Source organism: Equus caballus, chromosome 28 (assembly GCF_041296265.1).
Source record: "Equus caballus isolate H_3958 breed thoroughbred chromosome 28, TB-T2T, whole genome shotgun sequence".
NCBI classification, from domain to species: Eukaryota; Metazoa; Chordata; class Mammalia; order Perissodactyla; family Equidae; genus Equus; species Equus caballus.
In genome coordinates this window covers 35,873,323-35,900,176 of record NC_091711.1, presented here as the reverse complement: position 1 = coordinate 35,900,176, position 26,854 = coordinate 35,873,323, and the positions used below count along the sequence as shown (strand labels likewise).

Sequence of the window (26,854 nt, the reverse complement as noted above, 5' to 3'; positions counted from 1 at the left end):
GAAATGTCGTTTGATTTGGGGTGGGGGAAGGAGATGGAAAGAGAGAGAGAAACAGCCCCAAATTAGAGTCCTCCCTCCCACTGGAAATTTCTTGTTTGGCGGTTGTGGTTTGGAGTTGGTTGTAAACATGTGACTGAACACAGTGAGAGGCTCCCTCTCCTCTGAAGGCCTTCCATGAGTGATTTCAGATGCTAAGCTCCAATGCCTACTCTATCACAGAACAGGAAGAAATGGCCGTTAGTCTAGAAGGAATCACACACAGGCTTCTGTAGGGACAACGATAACAGAATTCTAGAGCGAAAAAAAAATGTATACTAGTGTATAATATCAGCTACTTTTTGAGGGGTGGGGAGGAGGGGAGGTCCCCTTGTGCCGGGCACGGCCCTGGATGTCTTAGCTGTAACATCTAATTCACTGTTTACACCAGTCCCACGAGGCTGGTCTTGTTCTTTCCAGTTGAGGAATAGAGGTTCAAAGAGGTGCGATGACTTGTCTAAGGCGCTGGAAGAAGCAGAGTGGGGGTCCAGATCCACTCGTTGATCTGACTCCCAAATCCATTCTCTTTCCAGAAACCCAAAGTGAGCAGAACTCAAAAAATGACAAGTTCTACTTTGCGTTTTGTGTTGTCCCCTGAAAATCCAACCAAAAAGGAACGGAAAGACCAAGATAATTGACTCCAACAAATTCTGAGACATGCTCTCTTTGCTCTCTCTCGCAGCTCGTGCCTCTTTAAAACTTGCCCCAGAGAGTCTGGAGTCCTTAGACGGTCTACCTAGGCTTATAGACACTCCAGCTACACTCCGAATCCTGAAACAGATTCCAGAAGGGAAGATGGACACTGCATAACAGGAAATGTGGCGGAAGCCCGGGCAGGGAGCGTGTCACGTGATGAGATTTGTATTTTAGAAGTTTCAGTCTAGTGGCCCTGAGGATGGGGCTGGTCTGAGGATGTTAATCCTCACATCCAGGGAGACCATTTACAAATCAAATGCAGTAACAGAAGTAAGAGGGAACAAGGTCCTGGACCACGCAGTAGCAGCAGTCCGGGGAGGCAGGAATAGAGAAATGAGAGCTGTCACTGATGGAGCATCAACAAGACCTACTGACCAGTTGGCCATAGGAAGAAGCGTGGGGTGAGTCCCAGTTTTCTGACTGGGGGTGACAGGGTGATGCCATTTTTAGAGACTAGGGACAAAGGAGGAACAGTGGGTTTTGGGGGAAAGATGATGGCTTTAGTTTTAGGGAGGTTGTGAGCACTCCAGATGGAAATGTTCCCTAGTCAGCTAGATCAATGGATTGTTCATTGTGCAAATTTTTGTTGACTTCTCCATTATGCAGATGTTGAGCTTGGCATTAGGTGTGGAGGGACCATCAAAATGACCAAAACAGATGTGTTCTCTGCCCTCATGAAACTTACAGGCAATAAACAAACAGAAGAATTGCTCTGAGAAGGAGCTGCAGCCTGAGAGCATGAGACTTGACAGCGGAACCCGGAAGGCTGAGTGGGAAGAGAAGGTTCTGGAGCCCAGAGGAGGCGCTGTCTGACTGGAGATGGAGGAAGGGTCATCTGTATAGAGTCGGGAACTGAAGACGATGTGAGGGAGGAGAGTCAGAGAAACTGCACTATCGTGCAGGCTGTCGGGGTCAGAGGCTGAAGAGTGGGACGCCCCACCAGCCAAGGCCGATGGTCTCCATTCTCTCAACCCTCAGGAGTCACACTCACAGAAAGCACAGTCTTGGAGCGACTGATGGAGGTTATTTTTTGACCAGGGACCATGGGCATTTTGCCACTTCTCCATTTGGGGCATGTCTGGCACATGAACATATGCACAGGGTACCCACTCATTTGGCCGGGATAGCAGGAGACCTGAGTAATCCGCTGATTAAGCTAACTCCAGACTGGATTAAAATATTGATGCCAATTTGGGATTCTTAAAAAAAAAAAAAAAGCAACTTGTGTCTAGCCCATGCTCCATCCTCTTCCCTTAACTGGAAGCCAGGAGACGTGGGTTAGGAGCCCAATTACGCCCCAATCCATCCCAGCAGAAACAACAGCCAATGAACATTTCAAAACCACTTGGAACCATTGAACAGAGTCAGGAAAACCACACTGAGCCCCAGCTGGGAGCTGTTCGCTACATGCAGACAATATCTACAACAGCAAGAATAAACGCGAACATTTATCCAGCACTTACTATGTGCTGGGTGCTGGTCAATTCATTTAATCCTTAAACAGCTCTACAAAGGAATTAGTCTTACTAGTGCTATTTTGCAGCTGAAGAAACTGAGGCACAGAGAGGTTAAGGTACTTTCCCAAGGCCCCCCAGCTCCTAACTGGAAGAGCCTGGATTTGATCCCTGAAGCCTGGATCCCAGAGCCTCCTCTTTTAAGCACTCTTTTGATAAACAGGGGTCACTACTACAGGAGTTAGGGTAACCAGGCCTGTGGAGGAGGGGCCTGATTTGTGACACTGTGGGGAGATGAGCTCTGTGTGCAGCCTTCTCTCCCAATCGTGGCTTCTGACGCCCTGCCTCTGAGAGGGTGAAACCACCCTCAGAGAATCCTGGGGTCTCCCGGAGAGAAGAGGACCTGAGAACCGCTTAATTCGGCCACTGGTCTACAGGTGGGGAGACTGAGGCATGCGGAAGTGGAGGGACAGAGCCAGGGAGCAGGAGAAGCCAGGGCAGAGGGAGGCTCCTCTCCCAAGGAGCCCTCCCTTTCTTCTCTCCCGTTCCCTCCTTTCCTGTGAGGGTTCTGCTTCATAGAACAGCTATGCTGTCCCCCCCAGGGCAAGCCCAGTGGTCTCCCGCCCACCTGAGAGGCCCACTTCTGGTTGAGCAGGTGTTTACGTTCCCCCGGGGGGGTCCCAAGGCAGCCAAGAGAGGAAAGGAAGTAAGACGCCTCCCACCAAGGAGTTGGCCCCCCCAGAGCCACCGTCACAAGGTGCCACCGTGCACTGCAGAGGCCCCGGGCCCTCTGGAGTCTGCAGACGCACTCTTCTCTGAGGCCATTTTCATCCCAAGCTGGACCAGCACTATGCAAACCCATTTCAGAGATGCCCCCAGCTCTCAGATACCCGCTCAGGGCACAAGGCTCCCATCCAGACCCATCCAGAGGGCTTCTGGGATCCGGGCCGTTCTGACACCCAGTATCCTTCCCCTCCCCCACCCCCATACTCCCTGCAGGCAGTACCACCCCCTACAAGGTGGTGTCGGCCAGAGGGGAGCTCCTCCAAGGCCAAGGCGGGTCTTACCTTTCCACCTGGAGGTTGACTTTGGAAGGCTCCACGTTGGGATTTTCCCACTCCATTTGCGGGCAGTGCATGAAATAGCAGAGGGTGTACAGGGCCTCGGGCTCCCAGTAGAGCGCCCCCTGCTTGTGGTGCAGGGGGGTGCCGTTGCCGTGGTGCTTGGCATTGAGGGGCTGCAAGTGATGCATTGCTCGGGACACCAGGTCACCTGTGGACAGAAGTAAGATTTCAGATCCTTCAGGCAGCCACGACCAGCAGAGAAGATGTGCCTGGGATCTCTGCAGAGATCCTGACCCGTGGGTTCTCTCCTTCACCGGGAGTGGTCCCCTGGGACCTCCAGGTCACACATCAAGCAGAGGGGACAGCATTCCTTCATGCATGACACGACAGTCAAGGGTTTACCAGGTTCGGGGGGCTGCTTCAAGCACAGAGGCTGCTACGATTGTCCAGTCCTGCCCTTCTGGAACCCACTGTTTCTCACAAAGCCCAGGAAGCCCTTTGTGTGCATCTGCTTCCATGTCCATCACCCCGGGACACACCCTCTGCCATAGCCTCTGCTGTAGCCACCCCGGCCCCCTGCAGTCACAAGAAGGACTCCACTGTCTCCTGCCTCTCAGCCTGTGCATACCCTATTCCCTTTATCCAGAACATTCTCTCTCCTCTTCTCTAGGCTAACTCCTCCTCACCATCCAGGTATCGGCTTCTATATTAATCTCTCCAGGAAACCATCCTGGAATCTCCCCACTCCCCTGTGTCTGTTATCGCAGCATCTAGGGCGCTGTGCTAGAATATTCTTTTTCTCTGTCAATCTTTTCCAACAACAGCAACCCAGTCTTAAATGACACTCCTTATGTGCCAGCACAGTTCTCAGCACTTTAATTCATCTAATCCTCACAACCCCCTATGAAGTAGGTACCTTTACAAATCCATTTTGCAGATGAGGAAACAGAGGCCCAAAGAGTTGTATAACTTCTCAAACTTCTGTAGCCAGGAGCGGCAGAGCCAGGATTTGAAGCTAGTCTGGCTCCAGAATCCATGCACTTAACCATGCCCCAGCGGGCTCTGTCTCACTCTTCTCAGCACTAGCAAACCCTGGGAACATTCTGGTCTTTCTCCTGACTTCTCAGAAGGAAACTAGCCTTCTCCTTGATCAAACCAAACCTGCATGCTCCCTGGTTGGCTACACAGGGAGGATGTTCTTGTGGGGAGAGTGGCTGGGCCTGGAAGCTAAAATGGTGTTCCCCAAACTTGGGTCGTTTGTATGTCAGCTTCATGAGTACAGCTGTATGCAAGCACCATGTGTGCCATTATTTACCTAATTTTAAATGGACTTATTTTGTTTCTTAAAATACATATATTTAAAAAGGAAACGTTATGTCACTACCATAAATGGAAAATTAGTATCACCTGCCATAAAAAGAAGGTCGTTGTACAAGTTAATTCCATGAAAAAAAACAGTGTAATTAATTTATAGCTGAATTCTGGTCCCGCTTTCTTTTGTTATAAATAAGAAGTGTTAGAGAGGTGTTAGGGCTCATTCTAAATGGAGCCTTTCTTCTTAAAGCAGTCAGAATTAAAACAGAATTTAAAAGAATCACTCTGTGACCAATGTCATTTCATGCACCGTCCCAGTCTCATTTGCACATTGGAATGCATTGCACACTATGGGAGACAATTGCCTAAAATATCTGGGATGGTTAATTTTATGTGTCAACTGGGGTAGGCCATGGTGCCCAGTTGTTTGGTCAAATGCTAGTCTAGATGTTGCTATGAAGGTATTTTTTCTATGTGGTTAATATCTAAATCAGTCGATTTTGAGTAAAGCAGATTACTCTGCGTACTGTGGGTGGGCCTCATCCAATCACTTGAAGGCCCTAAGAGAAAAGACAGAAGATCTCAAAGAGGATGGAATTCTGCCTTCAGACTCAAGGCTGAAACATCAACTCTTGCTGGGATTTACACTCCCCCCTCCCCCATTCCCAACCCCTCATTGCCCAGTTGACCCCAGGCCTGTGGAGCCCACCAGTTCTCTGTCATCCAGGTGAATCTTTTAACCTGACGCTTTTACCTAAAATCCAAACCCAAGAAAGTGAGGCTCAGTGAGAGGCAGGAGTTGCTCCTCTGAAGGCCCAAGGCCTGCCTTCTAGGTGCCCACTTCCTGTCTGCAGGAGGGACCATTTCCTCAAAAGAAGATTGACAAAAGGACAATTGACCCCCTTTGTGGGGAGTCTACAAGGTGAGGTCTCAGCTGAGGGCAGAATGGCAAATACTCCCCTTTCCATTCCGTGTCCATGGCAGACATGGTTAATCAAGCACAGAGCTCTTATCCACTGACTGTAGATGCATCCTTAAAACCCTTCTCGAGACAAGATTCTAAGCAGCTACTATTTCTGATGGGGGTTGTCCGAGGAAAGGAAACGTCTGTGTTGTCAGAGTCCTAAGGCTTTGTCAGGACAACCCAGCCAGAGTACAATCCACTAAGCTTGAGATCTGGACGGCAGATGCAGTTGCTCCCCTCGCCCCTCTGCATCTTACCAGGCCCAGCCCAGAGCCTGACCCTCCTCTCTCCACGTCCCACAGCAGGGAAACACATCCAAGAAACTCAAAAAGGAATCAGAGAAGGAAATTCTCTTTTAGAGGCAGGTGTGGGTAGGGAAGACCCCCAGGGGCCCTGCAGATGGACAATGCAGAGAACCAGTGCCCCACGTTAGGTAGGAGCCAGGGGACGGAGTCCAGATCCCAGCTCTGCCACCCATCTGCGTAAACACGAGCAAGTCCCCTAACCTCGCGGGCGAGGAAATAATACTCCCCGATCAGGTGGCTGTGAAGGCCAAGTGCAAGATGAGGACGTGCTGGCACACGGTTGGCATGCACAAGCAGCTCTTTGGCTCAGGGCCTGCTGCTCTCCCTCTTTTCTGGACAGTGGGACCTGGGACGTGGAGGCCAGGCCTGCCGGTGCCCTGACCCAGGCTGGGGTCGACTTTTTTAGGAACTGACGTTGCAAAGCTGCTCATTCCAGGCATCCTGTTGGGGTGTGTTTAGGTCCTTTAGCTGGTGCTTCTTCCCTTCTCTCTCTACTCTCTCACCTTTTAGGGACCTCACTCCCTGGGAGGGGGAAAAAAGGGAGCCGAGTATCTGCCCCTAACCAGTCCCCTCAATCTAGTGGAGGAAGGGGCAGCTCCAACCGTTGGTCCAACAGGAGAGCCCACTCGGCGAACGCTGAGAAGGAACCTAGAAGACACCAGGATGGCAGCTCTGGGTGGGATTGGGCACAATGACACTGTTTTGAATTTCCTGATGAGGATGGTGACCTCGAGGGGAGGGAAGGAGGAGGGAGACAGCGGAGGTGGGAACCACAAGATACTGAAGAGGCGGGAACCACAAGATGCTGAGCGGCTGCCCCGTCCAAGGCCATTTGGATACAGTTTCTGGTTTACTGTGGAAAAGAGCCATATGGGATGGGTATTGTTACACCCACTTCAGAGATGGGAAAATCGAGGGAAGAGGCAGTTTGGCCAGGCGTGACTCGGGAAGTGGCAGGCTGTGACTCCAAGCTGGGTTCCGGGGCTCCTGTTCTTGGTCACTACACCACAGTGCCTCCAAAACAGCACTAATCTAGACGCCACCTCTGGGTGTGGCCTTTGAAAAACTCTGATGAAGAGTCTGAGGCCTGAATCCTCAAAGTATGTGCCATCGTGGATTCCAGCGGGGGGCGACCTGGTGGGTTGGGAGTTCAGGAGATTGCTCAGCCCCTGCTGCTGGAGCCGAGCTTCCAGCTCAGGGTTCCCAGAGCCCGACCTGTCTGGAGGAGCAGGGGCATGGCGGGGGGTCGGTGGGGGACAATGGTCACTCTGTGTAAGTGACCACACGGACTCTTAAACTCTTCCAAGGGAAGAGGGCCTGCAGGGGCAGGAGGGTAACTGATGATGACGTCGGCCGGGGAGCTGGCCCTGGAATGCACAGAGGCCTAGGCTCTCAGAGCAGACCTCCTACCCGGCCCGCGGCGGAGCTGAAAGAGCTTCTCCCCGGAAGCCGTGAAAAGGGGCAGGAGTCGGGGCAGCTCGGCTTTGCGGCCCCAGGATGATGCTACGGTGGATCACGGCAGACACACATTAGCACTTCCTGTGTGCAGGACAACCCATTACACTCCTGAAGTCCCACACCACCCAGTGAGGTAGGTCCTGATACCATGTCCATTTTACAAAGGAGGAAACTGAGGCACAGGGAGATAATTTGGCTGAAATCACATTGCCATTGAGTGCAAGCACTGGGCTTCAAACTGCCGCCATTTGGGTCTAGAGTGTTCGCTCTTAGTCCCCAACCATGCTGCCCCCACGAGGGTAGAAGAGAGAGAGTCCTCATTCACCGGTGGCAGCACGAACACGTTAAGAGGCCCAGAGATCACTGCTGGCTTGAGCACGCCCAGGGTCTTGGCAGAATAGCTCAGCAGATCTTTAACTGGCATCTGTCAGTAACAGCATCCTTGGTGGGCACAGTGGGGAGGAGCCCCCAGGCTGTGCAAGGCAGGTCCAATGGCCAACAGCTTTGGAAAGAACTGGAAACTTTCCAGTACTGTCCTTGGCTATGATGTCAGGGTCTTCAAAGGCGTCCCCGGCCACAGGCAAGGGTAAGCTCTGAGGTTTCATGAAGGCTCACAGGAGGCCAAGGCGTCAGGGTGAGCCACAGCAGGGCAGGAAGAAGGGGTGCCACACGTGACATGCCACCGGGGGAGTCTCAAAACCTACCACATGAACTTTTTGGAGGGGCTGGATTTCCAGTGAGTTTGCACCGAAGGGGCAGGGTCTGAGAAACACTGCTGGTGGGTCTACCTCGCTCCGAGGGAGGCACAGCCGGAAGGATTTGGGCTCCCCGATAACTCAGCCATCTCAACACTCACCACCCTCCAGGAGGAAGGCTGTGCTGCAGACAGCATGGGTGAGCGGAGGGCAGGAAACAGAGAAAGGCTTCCCTCTGGAAGACCGGGCAGCGATTCCGTTTCTAAAGAGCAGGCTGCACTGTGACCGCTGGAAGGAGAGCACAGGGGTGCTGCTGGATCCTTGGCCAAAGAATCAGAGACCCAGGGACCCCGAGAGCTGGGAGTGGCCTCCGAGCTGATGTGGGCTGTCCTCCCAGCAGTCCTCTTGGTAGCATCCAGCTACAACAACAGTGCTAACAGCTGCCATTCACAGAGCTCCTGACGCTCTATTAGGTGTGTATGATATTATTTCCATTTTACACAGCGATCCACAACCAGGGTGATTTTTGCCTCCCAGGGGACATCTGGCAACACCTGGTGACATTTTGGTTGTCACGTCCAAGGGGCTGCTACCATATCCAGAGATGCTGCTAAACATCCGGCAACGCACAGGACAGTTCCTACAACAAAGAATTGAGCCCAAGATGTCAATAACGCCGAGGTTGAGAAATCCTGTTTTACAGATAAGGAAACTGAGGCACAAGGTGACAAGGTGACTAAGAGGCAGAGACAAAATTCCAACCTGGGCCTGTCTGCCTGTGCTCTTCCCCCGACCCTGACATGAATCTTTCTTTCAGAGACAGCCCTGTGCAGCCGTGGCCAGCTCCAAGTCTGTCTTGAGGCAACTGGGCATTGTGTGGCCAAGGTATTAACGAATGCTCCTCACCCTTGACCCAGTAATTCCATTTCTGGGAATCCTTCCCAGTGTTAGAATCCAAAATGCAGGAAAATCTTCACGCACAAGGATTTTCACCCAAACCTTATTTGCAGGATCCGAAATTTGACAAAGAAACAAACGGTTAAAAATCAGAGCATGGTTAAATAAACTCTGGTACACCCACGTGATAAAATAATCAACTGAGGCAGTCATTAAAAATGTTTACTAGAACTGCGCCGTCATGAAAAAGGATCCTCATGTTAAATGGCAAGTGGAAAAAAATGAAATTCAAAATTGCATACTGTGTGATTAGGATTATGTTATTAAAAAACTATGCGCTGAGTAAATACCAGGAAAAAAAATACCAAAATGTTGACCAAGGATTTCTCTGCTTAGTGGGATTATGGGGGACATTCTCTTCCAACTGTGCTTAGTTTCTGAATTTTGAATTATGGCGTGTGCTGCTTGGTATTATGAGAATAATAAGCTTGCCGAGGTGGTGTGTTTACGTTCTTGTATCTTCCCTCTATGCAATGATGTACCAGAAGGGCAGGCTGGAGCTCACTCATCTTTCTATCTGTCTTTCTCGAAAGCTCCCATAAAAAAAACCCCTCAAAACAAGAAAAATCAAAAGGGACTGTAGAAAGGAGAGGGCCCATGTTTTGGCCCCTGTACCGCCCCTCCAGTTCCCCAGGATGCTGGGGAGCCTCTGGTCTTGGTTGGGCTAACCATCTCCTCTGAGCATCATTCAGCTCGCCCTTCCAGGTTCCCTGCTTCTGCTCTTGTTTTCTCACTTGGGAGTGCCCTTTCCCTCACTCTCCCTGCTTCTGAAGACCTTCCAGGCTGGGATCAAATGCCACTTCTTCCTGGCAGCCCTCCAGGATGCCCTCAGTTGGCATCAATCCTCCCTTCCCCCGTGTACCTGCCACACCTGCTAATAAAGTCCAATGCGTTACTCGTTTAATTCTGTCGAGCTTCACAGTTAATTGGCCACATGTCTGCCTCCCCGACTGAGCCTCAGGGGCAGAGACCATTCCTCATTCCTTGTCCTGGTCCTGCAGGGGCAGTGTGGTGTGGTGGTCAGGAACATGCTCTCTGGACTCAGAGTGCCTGAGTCTGAGCCTCCAACCTGCCACTAAGTAGCTGTGTGACCTTGGGTGAGTTACTTAACCTCTCTGTAAATGGGGATGGTTATGACATAATGGATTTGTTGTGTGGATTAAACTGATAATACATAGAAAGTACCTAACATTGCTTTCTTCATTTGCAAAATGGAGATAATGATAGTACCTACCTCATAGTATTAAATGAAGTAATGCATCTAAATCACTGAAAGTACTCAGAAGAGGGCCGGGCATATTCTAAGTGCTTCAAAGTATTCAGCACTATTTCTTTTTCTTTGTATCGTGATCATCATCCTATCACCATCACCAGCACTATCACCACCATCACCATCATCATCACCACCATCATCATCTTCATCATCAACACCATCATTTCCATCTTCATCATCATCATCACCATCATCACCACCCCACCCACCGTCAGCACCGTCATCACCACTACCATGATCCTTTTCTCCATCATCACAATCATCATCGCCATCATCACCATCATTATGAGCCTCATCCCTGGACCAGAGGCCCCAGGGATGTCTGGAAGGGAGCTGGCCCTGGGAGATGGAACCGGCACAGGGATTCTGCAAGTAGTAGCTGCATTTCAAACTTCACTCTCTATCTGTGCTATCTGCTGCTTCACCTGTCAGCTTCATGAACCCCCAAAACATCCACTTGTCACTAGCTGCCCCGAGTCTGGGGAACTGGAGTTTGGTTCCAGGAACCTACTTCGGAATCCACTGTCAGCCTTTTGGGATTCACTGTCATGATGTTTCTCATATCTGTGTGCTGCAGGTACAATTTATTTACTTAATATTTTTCTTTAAATTGCCTTATTCTTTCATACAAATAAATTCATTTTAAAAGGAAACTTTATATCAGTGCCATAAATGGAAAACCAATATTTTCTTAGTACTCATAAAAAATTCATAGCAATTAAAAATAGAAAGCGTTTTGTGTATTACCTAAGATCATCTCCCATGCTGCCCTTTGGGAAATGCTGCTTGAACCTGCCAGACTCAGGCTATCAGTGCTGTTCTCATGGAGCCATCCTCCTGCATGCCGGACGCAATCGCCCCCAGACAAAGGGCCACACATTCCAACAGTGGGCTCCTTCTGCCAGCACCTCTGCTTCCTTCCCTACTCCTCGTTTCATCCACAGCCAGCTACTGCTTACTAGAGGACATTTCAAAACCTCCCACAATCCTGGGGGAGAAGTAGCATCACCTTTTCACAGATGGTAAAACTAGGGATCAGACTGATCAAGTCACTTGCCCTAGGTCACACAGCACAGATGAGGAAATCAAGGCATTCTCCAGCATCATAAACTGCTGTTTAACTTGCCTCACCAAAACCCCTCCTCTTGAGAAAGAAAGGAAGGAAGGAAGGAAGGAAGGAAGGAAGAAAAGACCGCCTATAATCCAGGTCATTAGTACAGAGTGATGAGCGATTCGTTTGTAAGGAGGAAAGCTGGAGGAACAGGGATGGAACAACAGAAGGCTGAACTCTGGATTCAGTGGGAAACTTACCACTCATTCATGCATTCCTCAAATATTTATTCAGTCCTACTGTGTGCCAGACCTTGTTCTAGGCACTGGGGATACAGTGATGCTCAAAAAACGTCTCAGCTCTCATGGGATTTATAATCTTGGTGGGGAGGACAGAAAATAAACAGGTAAATATATAGTATGTCAGGTGGTAATGAGTGCTATGAAGAAAATGAAAGCAGGAAAAGTGTATACGGGGGAGGGGGAGGGGTGAGTGGGTGGGGAGGTTACAGAGAGGAGGGCCTCTCTGAGGAGGTGACATTTTAGAGGAGGCCTGAATGAAGTAAGGGAGGAGACTTGTAAATATCAGCAGAAGAGTTTTTCAGGCAGAAGCAGCAGCAGGTGCAAAGGCCCTGTGGTTGGAAGCATGCATGGAGTATTCAAGAAATACCAAGAGGACAGTGACTACCTTGCCACCAGAGAGGGTGACAGGTGCACCCTGGGGGTTGGAGGCAGCAGGACTCTCTGAAAAGAGCCCACATGCATCTCAAACAAGGAGAGAGACCCCCTTGTCCAAGGAATAAGGGCTGGCATTTTTTTCTGGTGACATTGAGGAGAGACAACCCAGAAACCCTTTTTACACACAGTTGTAAGTTAACGGCCACGTTGTGATTGCCTTACTGAGTGGGAACAACAAGTTCACGGTTAAGTGTGAAAAGACAACAGGAAGAGGCACTTCTCGAGGGAGCCCTAATTTTTTTCCCTTTAAACAACATAATTAATGACTGTCTGATGGGGATTTAATTGGATCTTGGGGGAAGCTGGGATGTCAGGTGGAAGAGTGGAGACCGGATCTGAGAGGACACAAATATGGGATCGGATGGGACCCACTGGGTTAAAATGGATAGAGTTGGTTTAAAAGTGAGAAAAATCCAAGGCCTGTGCTTTCCCCACAGCCTCAGTGGAGGGACCAGGTGGACCAATGCCCCCAGACCTAGGGAAGGAGACCCCGACCGCCCACCAGACTCTAAGTCAACTGTGAAGTTCAGTGCATCACCTTGCAAATTTCCTAGGGCTCAGGGTCAAAGAATCACCAGCCTGTGACAGTTTGGGGTCCTTTGTGGTGTCCTGATTTAGCTTCTCATCCCAATATTTTAGACACACACAGGGTCAGTTCTAGGTCTCAGTTCAAAACTCAGTTCAACAGAATAGTTCATATTCGACTGGAGTTTCATTAAGAGTTCCCCTCGCCTGTAGCGTTTTCTTCAGCTTTTGTTTCACAGACTAGTTCACTGTGGGTCATTCATTTATTCACTTGATGTTCAACAGATGTTCCCCAAGCCGTGGGTGAAGCTGAATTGGACACAGCATAACAAAATGGAAAACAGAAAAACTGGTTTGAATTATGACTCTGCCGCTTACTCGCTGTGTGGCCTTGGGCAAAACATTTATCCTTCCAAATCTCAGTTTTCTTATCTGCGAAATGGGAATAGAAATGCCTCTAATGTATTGTAAGCACTTGGCACACAGTAGGTGTTCTAGAAACAGTGGATGTATTTTTATCCCAAGCCATAAGAGGCTGGACAAAGATAAGTGCTCTGGACATCCTGGCGGATCAAGGCAGTTCTGGATTTTAATATGATGTCTTGAGGATAGAGGTGGGGGCTACAGGAATAAGTGTCAGCGCGCAGGGGTGGACCCCCCCCCCAAGTGCTGGCGAGGTTCTTGGTCACCTTTGTGAATTTCTGTGTCTCCACTATAGTTTCGAGGTCAGCATCCACACTGCACCCTACAGAGCAAACTGCAGCTCCTCGGCGCTGGAAGGAACACAGACCTGACCAACACTCTGACCTTCCGGAGGGGGCTCTCATTCCACCTGTCACGTGTGGAAACGTGTGCGGGGCTCCCTCAGGGGGAGTGTAGTCTAGTGGTGAGGTGTGACCCGGATTCGGTCTCAAGCCTTCCGCTCTCAGGTGTGGCTGATCTTAGCCAAGTGGTTTAACAACTTCTCGCCTCCGTTCCCATATCAGTGTGGATAGTAATGGTCACAGCGGAAAGGATTCATGTAAAGATACTTCATAGTTTCCTCTTTCAATAAACATCAGCTGCTGCTATGATGCTATGATTATTGTTAGCTATTAAGAAGGCCACGGTCGGGGCTCCCCTGTCAAGCCTGGATAGCCTGATTCAAGGAGAGCAAGGATGTGTGGGAACAAACTCTCTCCATCTCCTGCTTCGTTTCTGGAATCCACAGGCAGAGTAACCTTTGAATATGAAGGACAGCTCTATGCATACAGACAGAGCAAGGCCGTATTGATTCAGACCACAGAGCCAGCCAGCCTAAATTACAGTCAGATCAGAAAAGAAGGCAATTTTATTACCTTTGCTCGCCCACGTGGCTTATCAACGGGCTTCCGGGCAAACGTTCTACGGGGCTGACTTAATGAATGCACAAAACCCGTTTGTAATTAGCAGCATCTATTTGTGTGCCAACAATTCATATGTGAAAGTCAACATTCGACGACAATGACAGAGTTTAATTTACAGAGCAAATTGTCCTTAAAAACAATTTATGCGGCAAGTCGCTCCCGCAGGCTGCCTGCTCAGGTGAAGCGTGGCTTTGCTTAGCAAATCCCTTCTTCGAAGAGATGCCGGAAGGAAGCAGGGCCCCAGCCCAGGTGCCAGACGCCAGGAGGGCTCTGAAGATATCCCAGGACAAACCTTTGAGACCCCAGGGGAGAGCGGGGAGGGGGCCTCTTCCCAGGTTATGCCCAACCCTGTAGCCAGATTCTGTGTTTCCGGGATCATGGGTGGGCCTTGGAAATTTTCAGAGTCCCAAACGATGTGGCATTTCTTCTCAGAGCAATGTTTCCCCAAGGGGGCTGCTTGGATTCTGTACATCTGAATCCCCGGGGAGCCGTTAAGATGCAGACATTTCCTTATCCCACGCCAATTATTGCAGATATCTCGAAATATCCTGCACGCACATCACTACCTCACTACAGTGGGGTCATCAGAGCTGCTGCTAAATCTTGTTGTCTAACGTGCTAGTAAAAAAGCACAGAATTACTATACCACAATTTAGATTAGAAATATTTCAATAACTGAATTTTAATACGATCAGTTTCCTTTGTAAACGTATGCACTTATTTTATGCATTTAAAAATATTCTGAGACAGGGTCCATGGGCTTCACCAGATTGCCAAAGGGGTCCACGGCATACAAAAGTTTAAGAACAAGCTACGACTGACCAGTAGTAGCTGGAAGACTCTACAACTAGAGGTGTCTTGTGGCTTCAGGGGTTTGAAGAGAATGGAAGCCCAATTTCCAAATTCAGAGATGGAGACGAGAGGGAGTGGCTCTCCTGTGACCACCAAGGCCCCCTTTATGGGGCCTCAATCAGCTACGGCTTCTCTTTCCAAGTAGGGTGCCACGTGCTAAGTGGAGGATGTCCATGCTGGGTGTACAGGGAATTCCTTTGGGAAGAGACACAAGTTGCCTTCTGGATCCTGAATCCTTTTATAGTTCAGGATTTTCTAGAATTTCACACAACTCATACTTTAACATAATCTAGGATCTCTGAGATCAATGCTCCAGGCCCATGAGGAACGAACACACAGCGAAGTCATCTGACAATCAGTCGGATCTTAAGTAAACATGGTTTTACTTTCCTCTGATTGGCCAGACTCAGAGAGCTCAGCCCTGAATGAGGGGCACGCAGGCGAGGCAAGTCATTGTTCAAACTTGAGACACCCAACCTTCTTGACAATCCTTTCCTTCTCTCTACGTTTCTGCCCCTTTCTTTCTCTCTTTCTTCTTCTGTTCTCTCTCTTTCTCCCTCCTTTCCTCTCTCTCTCTTTCTTCATATTTCCTGAGGACCTACTATGTGCCAGGCAGTACTTTTGGTGCTGGGGTTCCATTAGTGAACAAACCAAATATCTCTACTCTCAGCTGGAATACATTCTGGTAGGGAGAAATCGACAATTGAAAAAAAAAATGAGTAAAATCTAGTGTGTCTAGGAAGGAACGGGGAGGGGAGTGATGGCTAATGGTTACTGACTGGGTTTCTGGTTGGTTCATGAAAATGTTCTAAAGTGGATTGTGGTTATGGTGGCAAACCTCAGGAAATATACTAAAACCCATTGAACTGTACACTTTAAAGAGGTGAACTGCACATAAATAATATTTTAGTGAAGCTGTTATTAAAAACCAAAAATATATAGGGGGACAAGTGTCCTAAGGGTGCTATAATTTTAAATAGGGTGGTCAGGGAAAGTCTCATTGAGAAGGTAACGTTTGGGTGAGATTTGAAAGTAATGAGGGAGCAAGCCATGTGGCTGTCTGGAGGAAGAGTGGTCCAGGAAGAGGGAACAGTAAGTGCAAAGGTCCTGAGGTATGCCTGTGTGCGTTCAAGGAAGAACAAGGGGCCAGAGTGGCTGAGGTCAGTGGGCCTCAGGGGAGAGCAGAAGAAGAAACATCTGAGGGATATGGTGGGGGGCCTGGAAGCAATTCTGAGGACTTTGGCTTCTCCTATGGGTCAGATGGAGAGCCAGTGGAGGATTCTGAACGGAGGGGGTGATCTGTCATATGCTTTCAATGGATCCGATTGTGGAAATCAACAGTGGACGGCCGCCATCCTTACAGCATTTACTGTGTGCCAGGTACAGTGGCAAATTCCTTTCCAGGCATTAGCTCACTGGATTCAACTCTAAGCTAGGTACTATTATTTTCTCTATTTTATATAAAAGGAAGCTGGGGCTCAGAGGAGGTTAGGACCGTGGCATACATCAGTGGCAGAGCCAGGAAAGCTCCCAGGCCTGCCTGACTCCAGTGCCCTTGCCTTCCCCACAGCCACCACTGGCATGGCTCTGTGCACACAGCAGGTGCTCAATGAAAGGTGTCACCTGGCCGGTTACAAAGCACTGCACTGAGGGCAGCGGGCGCCTTGGGCACAGAGAGGGCCTGAGAACCAGCATCCACTTACTCAGTTCCGCGATGCTGCCCACGCGGGTGGCCAGCAAGGATTGCTCGATGGTCCTCAACTCCGACTGGCTGAACATGGGCAGTTCTCCGGGCTTGCTGGACCGCTGCGGGTCTCTGTGAAGGTTCAGGCTGTCGGGCAGGCACAGCACTCCTGCAGTGGGTGGGGGGAGAGAGAAGGAAAGGAGAACAGATGGTTATTTTTCGATTAACCAAAGGAGGGGTGCAGAACCTCGAACAACCTCAAACCGCCCTGGAGTTGGTACTGCCAAGCCAGAGTGAGAACCACGGCCCTGGACCCCTTCTAGAAATGATGGCTATTTAACAAGGTTTCCCCGAGTCCTGACCGGCTGATTTTAACAAACATGGGGACACCGTCTGTACATACACAGGTCCAAAGGACACAAAATAGAAGCCTGTCCTCGGGCCTTCAAGGATTCTACTCTCAGAGATGCCTCATGAGAAGCTAGTGGTCACTGTCCCACTCTCCATCCCCGAGGCAGCTGCCATCCCTGAGTGCCCTGGAGGGAGTCTCTGCTGGCCGTCCCTCTGAGGGCTAGCTTCATTAGCCCAACCAGTTCAACTCTGGGTGGCTGGGCTGCTATCTGTAAGGCTCTGGCTTTCTCGGTGGAGCTCCACGTCAGGAGGGAGAAGAGTCCCCATGGGCTTTTGTAACTTGTATGGTGAATACCCATGGGAAATCCCTGGAATCCAATTGTTCTCTTCCATTCCTTTCCATCCCACCAACATTCAGCAAGAACCTGAGAGCTTGGCTTGGTAGGTCGTTCAGAAATATTCACTGCTCCCTGGACCACCCCGACCTCCACAGGCAGAGGAAGCTTCTTTGCTCCTTCACTTTGGACTTGATTAGTTGACTGACTTTGGCCAAAGGTATGTTAACGGACCCAATGGAACCAAAGGCCTGACAAGTGCCTGTGCAGTTGAACTCGCTCTCCTGTGCCTCTGCCACTTTCATGAGAAAAGCAGGCCCTGGCTAGCCTGCTGGTCCAAGGATGGTGAGAGACACATGGAGCAGATCCACTACCAGCCTGCAGCTCAGAGCTGTTCCACGAAAACAAATGCTAACTTGGCATGCCGTTGAGATAGCGGGGTTGTTTTTTACTCAGCATTATTATGGTGGTAACTAACAGATACACCTACCAACAGCCAGTCACTGAGGATACAAGGCAAGCAGGCTTTGTGGTGTGTTAGGGGCTGAGGATACAGTGGTGGACAGAATACACATACTCCCTGCCCTCAGTGGGCTCACAGTCTAACGGGAAGGAGACGAATTACACGCACAACTACAAAGCCGTCTGATACACGCTCTATGGCAGAAGATGAGGAATAAAGGGATGTCTTAGGAGGGACCTGAAGAACGAGCAGTTGTTAACAAGGAGGAAACACTTATTGAGTGCCTACTGTGTACCCAACCCTACTAGGCATTTTGAAGATGCTAAAGAAGCAGAAGACATACTCAAGTAGGTAGTTCAAGCCCACCCCTCACCCTGCTCAAACCACAAAAGTTCAGCGAACAAAGTTTCCTCTGTTGAAGACGGGCAGGTGAGAGGCGGCCCCTGTCACACACCTCTTCTGGCCCGTGCTGCCTAATTAGTGGCTGCAGCCACACTGAGCCAGTCACTTGTTCCTGACTGTTTCGTCTTCACACCTAGCAGGTGGATACAATGGTGAAGGCACCTGCAGTAGAAGTTTTCTGGATGAATAATGAATAAACGGATGAAGGATGCAAATGACCATTAGATTTTAGTGTTTCTATAATCAGGAAACTGGTCCAATAAGTTTCTTTCTAAGATTGTTCTTTATCCACTGGGTTTCAAGATTTGTGACTGTGATTCAGAATAAGAATGTGTTTTCTATCATGGCCCAGCACACATGCACACACCACGCCCACCACACACTTTTCATGTTTTCCATGAAAAAAAATTCATGGAAAATGATACTGATCCTTCCTATGTAGGATGCATTCTCAATTTTTTCTCTTTTCATTTCTCTTCTCTTCTATCTTATTAATAAAAATGCTGGTCTGTAGCACTAAAAGTGATTTCACAACCCACTAATGGGTCATGACAGGCAGTTTGAAGAACACTGTGGATGTGCCAGCATGCCACTCGGCATTAATTGGACAACACAGATTCACCATTTACCGGACGCTCCCCAGTGCTGGGCTAGCCTCCGGCCGGGATGCAGAGATGACTGAGAGGCCAGCCCTGCCCTTCAGGAACCCTGAGCCTTTCAGGAAAGACAAAACCTTCAGAGAAATGCCTCTCCTGCAAGGCCGGCCTCCACCCTGTGCCCTTTCCCTTAACAGCCAAGTCCTCCTCCTGTTCACCCCAGGCAGGGAGGGACGCCCTGACTCATCCTTGCTTCTTCCTGTTTGCTCACCTGCGGAGACGTTTGGTTGGAGGCCAAGTCAAGTAGCCGTTGCCATGGCAAGGAAGGTTGGGCCAATCCCCTATCTGATGCCCCTGACGCCTCTGACTCTAATTCAGAGTGCTCACTGCAAATGGCACCAGATGATAGTGACTCAAAACTCCGGGTGATGAGGCCCCCTGCTGGGGAAAAGGGGGTGGTGGTCAGGGGGCTTCACAGCAAAGGAGATGCCTGAGTGAGCCCTGAACGTCAGGGAGGATGAAGTTTTCTAATTAATAGTACAGATGAGCTTTACATGCACCCACAGGATTGCTTTTTTGGTGTCTGCATGATGCGCAGCAGGTTCTTCTCCCGCACCTGCCTCTTAAAACGTTGCTTTACACGTTGGTTGAGGCACAAGCAAACAGCACGTGGAGCCTGGAACCCACAGTTTCAGTCCTGGTTCTGCCACTTCCCTCCTATGTTTAACCTTGGGCAGGTCTCAGAGCCTCTCTGGACCTCAGTTTCTTCTTCTGTGAAACGGGGGTAAGAGTAATGGCCTTGTCTCCCTCCCAAGGTTGCTGGGAGTCGGGGATGAAATGAGATAACGTGTACCAAAGTATTTTGCCTGTGCTGAGTGAACAGTAGGTCTTCAACATATGTTAACTGCAAGGAAAATCAATTAATGTGTATAAACCCAGCTTTGGACCACTTTATGCCTCATCATAGGAATAAACAATTTCCCTTGGAATTATTCCTCCTTCCTTTAGAGTTATAAATTTAAATGTGAAAATATAAGTATTCAAAGAAAGTTTGAAAGCTAGATTACTGAAATTTGGGAAATCTATAATTGATCTATTATGCAAAGATTATATACCAGGGTTTTCTTTTTTTTATTTCGTTTTGAGGATTCTATACGTGGTATACATATAAACTAGAGTTATTTATTTTTTTGTATAAAAATCAACTAGGTCAATAAGAAGGGCCCAGCATCATATTTTAGTGTCAGACACGGGCCTGAGTTTCGGACTTCTCATCAATTTCCATTACGGGAGCCAAGGACAGTCACAGCTTAGCGATTAGAGTCAAGTTCAAAGACGGAGGAACCAAGGTCCAAATATGACTTTGACTGGACATAAAGGAAATAATTTCCCTTGAGAGCAGGTGATCATAAGCCAGGGTCCCCGATGGGCTTGAAGGGGTCAGGGTCTCCCTGAAATTCTATTACTTTAGGGTGGGTTGTACATTTATCTAAGGAGGAATTTTATTTACATTTTCAAAGGGGTCTGTGGGTCTCTAAAAATGATGAACTAATGCCTTTGAGTGTCCACAATTCCAGCCATAAACAGGGCTCTCTGCTCTGGGACAGATCTGGCTGTAGATGGGACAGCGTGGGCCTGGCATAACCACGGGCCCCAGTGCAGCCAAGCTGCAATCCTGCTGCAGCCTCGCGTGCAACTCGGACGAAGAACTTCCCAGCGCCCCAGTCAGCTTCCACGTCTGCCAAGAGGGGTTAAAGTACCTACTTCATCGGTTTATTGTGGTGATTAAACAAGATAATATACTTAAAGCCTCTGGCCTCCATTAAGTGCCTGATAAATACCCCGTCCCCACAAATGTGCAGTTCTGTTTATTTAACGTCTGGATTCAAACAAGCCTGTGGATCATCTTTCCAAATTCTTGTGCGACTGGAGACAGACAACCTTCTGGTTAGGTCACTTAGAACATAAAATATGAGAACCGCTCCCCTGGGACAACCACATCTGGCATTCTGTGTCTGATGGGGGTGATCAGGGGTGCATTTCTGCCTCCCGATATGCCTACCTTCCTATATGCAAAGGACGGCCCCATAGCAAATACAATGCCCTGCCATCCTTTCCCTCATTCTCAGCTTCTCTCTGTGTTCCGTTCTATTATTGGACCTGGATACTATTTACCCACCAAGAGAAAAGCAAATAAGACAGCCATCAGCACGCAGCCATTCTCCCCTCAGTGACAATGCTGATGATGGCGATGAAGGAGAGGAAGGAGGCGACGTACGTCTTGGCACCATGGACACGGGCTTGGGTTCTGCCTTGTCTGTCTCTGGCTGCAAGAGGAGAACAGACACTCCAAGTCTGCCTGCCAAGCTAGTCCTTGTTTTCTGCTAAGCTATCCTCAGAATTTAAAGTGGAGGGTCTGGCATCAGCCCCAGCTTTGAGAAATGGGAAGGAAGCAGCTGGGGTGCTGAAGACCAGCCCTTGAACAGGCACCAACAGACCCCGCTGGGTGCAGGTTCCTGCCCTGCCATCCCAGCTGTGTGGCACGGGGCTAATGACTTGGCTCCTCTGAGCCTCCGTTCCTCCCCCTGGAAAACGTTTGATACTATCTACCTCCTAGCGTGGCTGGGAGGCTGTAATGGGGAAATATATATGGACAACCTGGCACAAAAAAGGGGTGGATAAATGTTTGCTAATAATCCAAGTGACGTTCTTTGAAGCCAAAGATTTAGGAATTCAATAACACTCTGCCAGAAGGCTTTCCTTTACTGTTAAATTTATTAAGAAATAAGATGGGAAGTTATCAGATTTTTTTTTAATGTTTGCACAACCGGCTTGGAAACTCCATTTTATTTTAAGAGACTTGGTAGTGGGAAACAAATTCAGGGCTGGCTTGGTGAACCCATCTATCTGTGAGAGGCATGCCATACTCCAATTAGGATAAACCCAGACCACGGTTCATTACTTTTCCCCCCAGAATGAATTACATTCCAAGGGAAAGTTCTTAGGAAGTCTGAAGCCAAACCATCAAAAGAAATAAGAGGAAAGATGGAGAATTTTCAGAAATGGGTTCAATAACATGTCCAGAAGGGGAGCCTGAAGTATACAGGAGGAATAAGCGTGCTGACCTTAAAGGAACACGAAGATACTTAGGAATCTTCACTCAACCACAGACACTGAGCATCAACCCCAAAGGCAACAGGACACAGTTCTGCCTTCAGAGGCTCCCGGTTGGCTGGAGAGACAGACCCACCACCAACTGAAATACTGTGGGAGAGCAGAGCAGAGCAGAGGTGTGCGTGGGGCCCTGGTGGGGAGCACAGCACGGGGAGCCCAAGTCAGTCCAGGAGCTTCGGGGAAGCTGCCCCGGGGAGCTCAACCCTGGAGCTGGGGCCTGGGGGAGCAGACAGCTTACAGCAGAGTTGAAAGAGTGTGGATTCTGGAGCCCCAGTGAATGCTCAGGTTAAATCGCCACTGTGCCACTTGCCGGCAATGTCACCTTAGGCATGTCATTTGGGCTCCCTGTACCTCAGTTTCCTTGCAAATAATATGGGAAAGGTCATAGTATCATCTTCCTGGGGCCATTGGAAGATCAAATGAGTTAATACATGTAAATCTTGGCCCCTATAAATAGCTCAATAAATGTTACTATGTATTAATGTTAATATTGTTGTTATTAATTATTAGAGAAGGACATTCCAAGGAAGAACAAAGGCCCAGAGGCACGTCTCTGCATATAAAAGAGTGGCTGGAAAAGAGGGTGCAGAAGGTAGGAGGAGAGCTGGACCGGGAGGGGGAGGTGGGCCGTGGAGGGCACTGGGCCAAAAGGGTTTGTACTTGAAAACTAAACCCTTACCTTCCAGCTATTGTGTTTCTTTCTCTTCCCTCTCACAGCCAAAATTCTAGAAAGAGTGGTCAACACCCACTATCTCCATTTCTTCCTCTCCCTCACTGTCTCTATACCTTGTTATCTTCATTTTTCCTGGGTGCGCAGCAAGTTCATGTTCACCCTTCAAGGCCCAACTCAAATGTCACTTTTGAGATCCCAAGCCCCAAAGAAGCTGCAGGCCCTGTTCTTAGGAAGCTCCTGGTCCAGAGAGGGAGATCTTGAGACAACAGGGGCACTGCATCCCTGTGTGCCTGCTGGGTGCTGAGGCAGAGAGAGGCAGGGACAAGGGAGGCTGGGTCACAAAGGAGGAAGTGGCCCAAGGCGACCCCACAGGCTGCCCTCCCCATCTGAGCCAGATGCTGCTCGCTTTCCCTTGCAGTCAGCTCAGGAGCAAGGGGATCTAATTAAAATCTGGGTTAGGGACTATGAGCCCACAGCAGCAGCGCTGCTGTTATTAAGGCATTGTCCATGGTACGAGGCGCACAGAGAGGGTGCGGAGACGGCGTGGCTCTGCCACTGATAGCGCAGAGAAGAAGATCAGCTGTCACAGGACCTTGGGGAAGTAAAGGGCAAAACACTCTGTTCATTCACCTATTCAATGAGTATTAGATGAGCACCCACGAGGTGCCAGGTGCAGCTCTAGGTACTGGGGATCCAGTAGCAAAATACTGGAAATCTTTGCCGTCTTGGTGTTCCAGATCCATAAGCAGAATATGTAGCTGTTGGGTGGTAAGTGCCACAGAGAAAAACAGAGCAGGACAGGAGGATGGGGAGTGCTGGGTGGGGTAGTGGGGTCACACTGAGAGGGGGACATTCAAAGAGAGACTTGAAGGAAGTGAGCGTGTGAGCCAGACTGATATCTTGGGGGAAGAGGCCAGCAGAGGGGACAGTCGGGTAAAGACCCTGAGGAGGGGGGTGGGCTTGTCTTGTTGGAGGAAGGACAGAGAAAGTGAGGGGAAAGCAACAGGTGATGAGGCCATGGGAGTGGTGAGCGCAGACTGAGTGGAGCCTCATGGGCGAATCTCGACTTTGGCTTTTAGTCTGAGCGAGATGGAGGGTTCTGAGTAGAAGAGGGATGTGATCTGACCCTTTTGGAGGGTCACTTGAGTGGTGGGTGGAGAACAGACTGCAGGGAGTGGCCAAGGCAGAACCAGAGCAGTGATGGTGGAGGTGGGACAAAAGTGATTCTCGAGACCAAGTGAAGATAAAGCCAATGGACTTGCTAATTGAGTGCAGGGTGTAAGAAAAAGAGAGCAATCAAGAACCACTCCAAAGTTTTTGACCTATACAATTGAAAGGATGGATTCACCATTTACTGATGTGGGGGAATACTACAAGAGGGTTGGGTTTGGGGAAAAGATCAATAATTCCGTTTTGGTCACGTTCAACTTGAGATCTCTTGGACAGCCAAGTGGAGGTGCTGAGCAGGCTTCCCTACTCTCTCTTCCTACCCGCCATGAGGCAAAGCGTCATCATGCAAGCCCCATGGTGGTTGATGCCTCCTTCCCCTCTTTCCTCTTCCTTGTCATGAGGGAGTGCTGTTAAATATTCTTATAAGATTGCTGGTTACTTCCATCGCCCTCCGTCCTCTCCCAGGGTTCTGCATTTATTGCATTATCTGTGCAACATCCCCCATAGAGTCCTGAGCTACATCCATCTCGTAGGGACTTAAGAAGAGAGAGAGAGAGTCATTTCCCCATTTTCCTCTTCTCTGCAGTGAGGAGTGCCTGGGGCGCTATGGGGCTGGTGAGCATCTGCTTTGGTCCCTGACTCGCAAGGGGTTCAGGGTTTCATTTCAGAACTTCCAGCAGTGGAATGGTATTTTAGACCTCCAGCTAGGACTTGAGTAGCTGTGGAAATGTCAGCGGTTGGTCAGGCTTGGGAGATCATCTGGCTCCCAGGACCGTGGACTGCAGCCTTTTGGAAGTTCTCTGAAAAGCATGTCCCTTGCTCCCTCTATAGCAGTGATACTCATGGGCATGGTGTCATGTGGTGGTGATAAAACTCAGCCTGGGATGTGACTGACAGGGAAGTTGTGTGTCAGAGTGTTTTAAGCTAAAAAATAGTCTTTGACATTTCAATTAGCACACGGCAACAGGCCGGGTCAAATAACAAGGAGACAGCCTTTTGGACCATGGAGACTCTCTTGCTCTTTATCAAGGTGGCCACGCAACTTCCTCTTGAGTACTTGCAATTCAAATTCATTAATCACTTCATACATCCAACCATCCATTTATCCACCCATTCAAATTCCATTTATATAATGCATCATCCTTTAATTAATAAAAGGGTAATTAATTAATGAAACAAGACATACTATGTGCTACACATTGTGCTGAGCAAGGACAACATAGCAGGAAACAAAACAAAGTAGCTGCTCTCATGGAGCTTAACTTCCATTCATCTATCTACTCATCCATCCAACTACCCTTCCTTCTTCCATTCATCCACCCCTGCCTCCCTCTCTCCTTCCCCCTCTCCCTCCATCCACCTACCTACCCTTTTATCCATCCATCCATCCATCCATCCACCCACCCACTCTGTATAATGTGCCAGACTGAGACTACAGTGAAAAGTAAGAAACAGACCCAGTCCTTAAGAAATTCATTACCTAGTGGGGTAAGTACACATGCTCATGAGTGTCACAGGCGCTATAAGAGAAGACCACACATGCTACACTGGTGGCACAAATAAAAATTGTGTATTATACCCGGATGGTGTGTCAGGAAAGTCTTCAGAGATGAGCTGACCCAGGATCAGTATTGAAAGATGAGCTGATGTTCCTTAGTTGAACTGGATGGGAGGTGGGGGAGAGGAGGATATAGGAATGAGCAAACTAGAGGGAGCAGCAAAAGCCAAGGCACGGAGGCAAGACAACTCCTGGTGCCTTGTAAGGATTGTCATAAGTTGGAGCATCGAGTTGAAGAGAATCACAATGCGGTTGTGACTAGAGAGGTGGGCAGGGGCTGGATCAGGGAAGGGCTTGAGTGCCTTGCTGAGGGGCTTGTACATCATGGAAGGAGAAAATTCTGGTGCTTTGTTACTTGCCACCATGAGGTCAGGATTCACTGCTGGCATGCTGGCCAGAACGACCATCAAACACCCAGAGATGCCCACACTCAATGGGAGACACAACAGAGGAAGAGAATAGCACTCTCTTAGGCTGCCTGCAGACCCAGACCAACGCGTCGTCCCATATCATCCTCTGCCTTTCGGATCACCTCGACTTAGAATGCTGACTGTGGGTCTTTTCTGGCTCAGTGGATATTTCAAACTTGACCTCTGGCTTCCCTTGAATCTCAACAGTCACCTGATTCTTCTCTATCTCTCTCTGAGCCTTAAGATCCCAACTGGCCATCGGGGTGTGGCTGAGCTGGACACCTGGCTGGATCCCCTGCCCCCTCAGCACTCTCCTGACTGCTTCCAGCCCAGACTGTCCCTCTGCTTCCATATCAACATGTCGAGATAATGTGGTGAGTCAAAAGTTGGCCTCTGCGTATTCTATGTCTCCTCTTCACCACTCCAGTCCCATCTTGGACATTCATTTAAAAAATGTAAGCTACTTTTGAAGAGATATATGCACCCCTATGTTCATTGCAATATTATTTATAATAGCCAAGATATGGAAGCAACCTAAGTGTTCACTGATAAAAGAATGGACAAAGAAGATGTGGTGTATATAATGGACTATTATTCAGCCATGAAAAAGAATAAAATCTTGCTATTTGTGACGACATGGATGGACCTAGAGGGTATTATGCTAAGTGAAATGTCAGACAGAGAAGGACAAATACCATATGATCTCACTTATACGTGGAATATAAAAAACAAAACAGACAAAACAAAACAGAAACAGAATCAGAGAGAGAGAACAAACTCGTGATTACCAAAGGCGGGAGGGGTTGGGGGGTGGGAAAAATAGGTGAAAGGGATTAAGAGGTAAAAACTTACATTTAAAATATAAACATCATGGGGATGTAACATATAGCCTAGGGAATATAGTCAATAATATTGTGATATCTTTGTATGGTGATAAATGGTGACTAGATTTATTGTGGTGATCATTTAATAATCCATATAAATATCGAATCACTATGATGTACCCCTGAAACTAATAGGATATTATGTGTCAATTATACTTCAATTTAAAAAAACCCAACTGAACAAAAAATGTAAGCTACTTTCAAAACATTCATTATAAAGTTATATATGCCATTTCAAAAACTTCAACAGTGAGAAAGGTAAGCAAAATAACTTGTTGGGATTTTGATTGGGGTTGAATTGAATCTATAAATAAAATTGGGAAGAACTGACATTTTGACAATATTTTCTTTCTATCCATGAACATGGACTATCTCTCCATCTATTTAG

The 26,854-nt window shown here is 48.7% G+C and overlaps 1 protein-coding gene across 4 annotated transcripts in view; it reads right to left on the bottom strand.

Annotated features, from left to right (window-relative positions):
* The window catches only part of ABTB3 (ankyrin repeat and BTB domain containing 3), a 307,733-nt gene that overhangs the window by 103,276 nt on the left and 177,603 nt on the right, over positions 1 to 26,854 (bottom strand). For all 4 annotated transcript variants that reach the window (XM_023631669.2, XM_023631671.2, XM_023631670.2 and 1 more), the window contains exons 2-3: positions 16,470 to 16,619; positions 3,254 to 3,458 (exon numbers count right to left, since the gene is read on the bottom strand). In XM_023631669.2, coding sequence (XP_023487437.2) covers positions 3,254 to 3,458; positions 16,470 to 16,619 — 355 coding nt within the window. The remainder of the gene's footprint in view (positions 1 to 3,253; positions 3,459 to 16,469; positions 16,620 to 26,854) is intronic.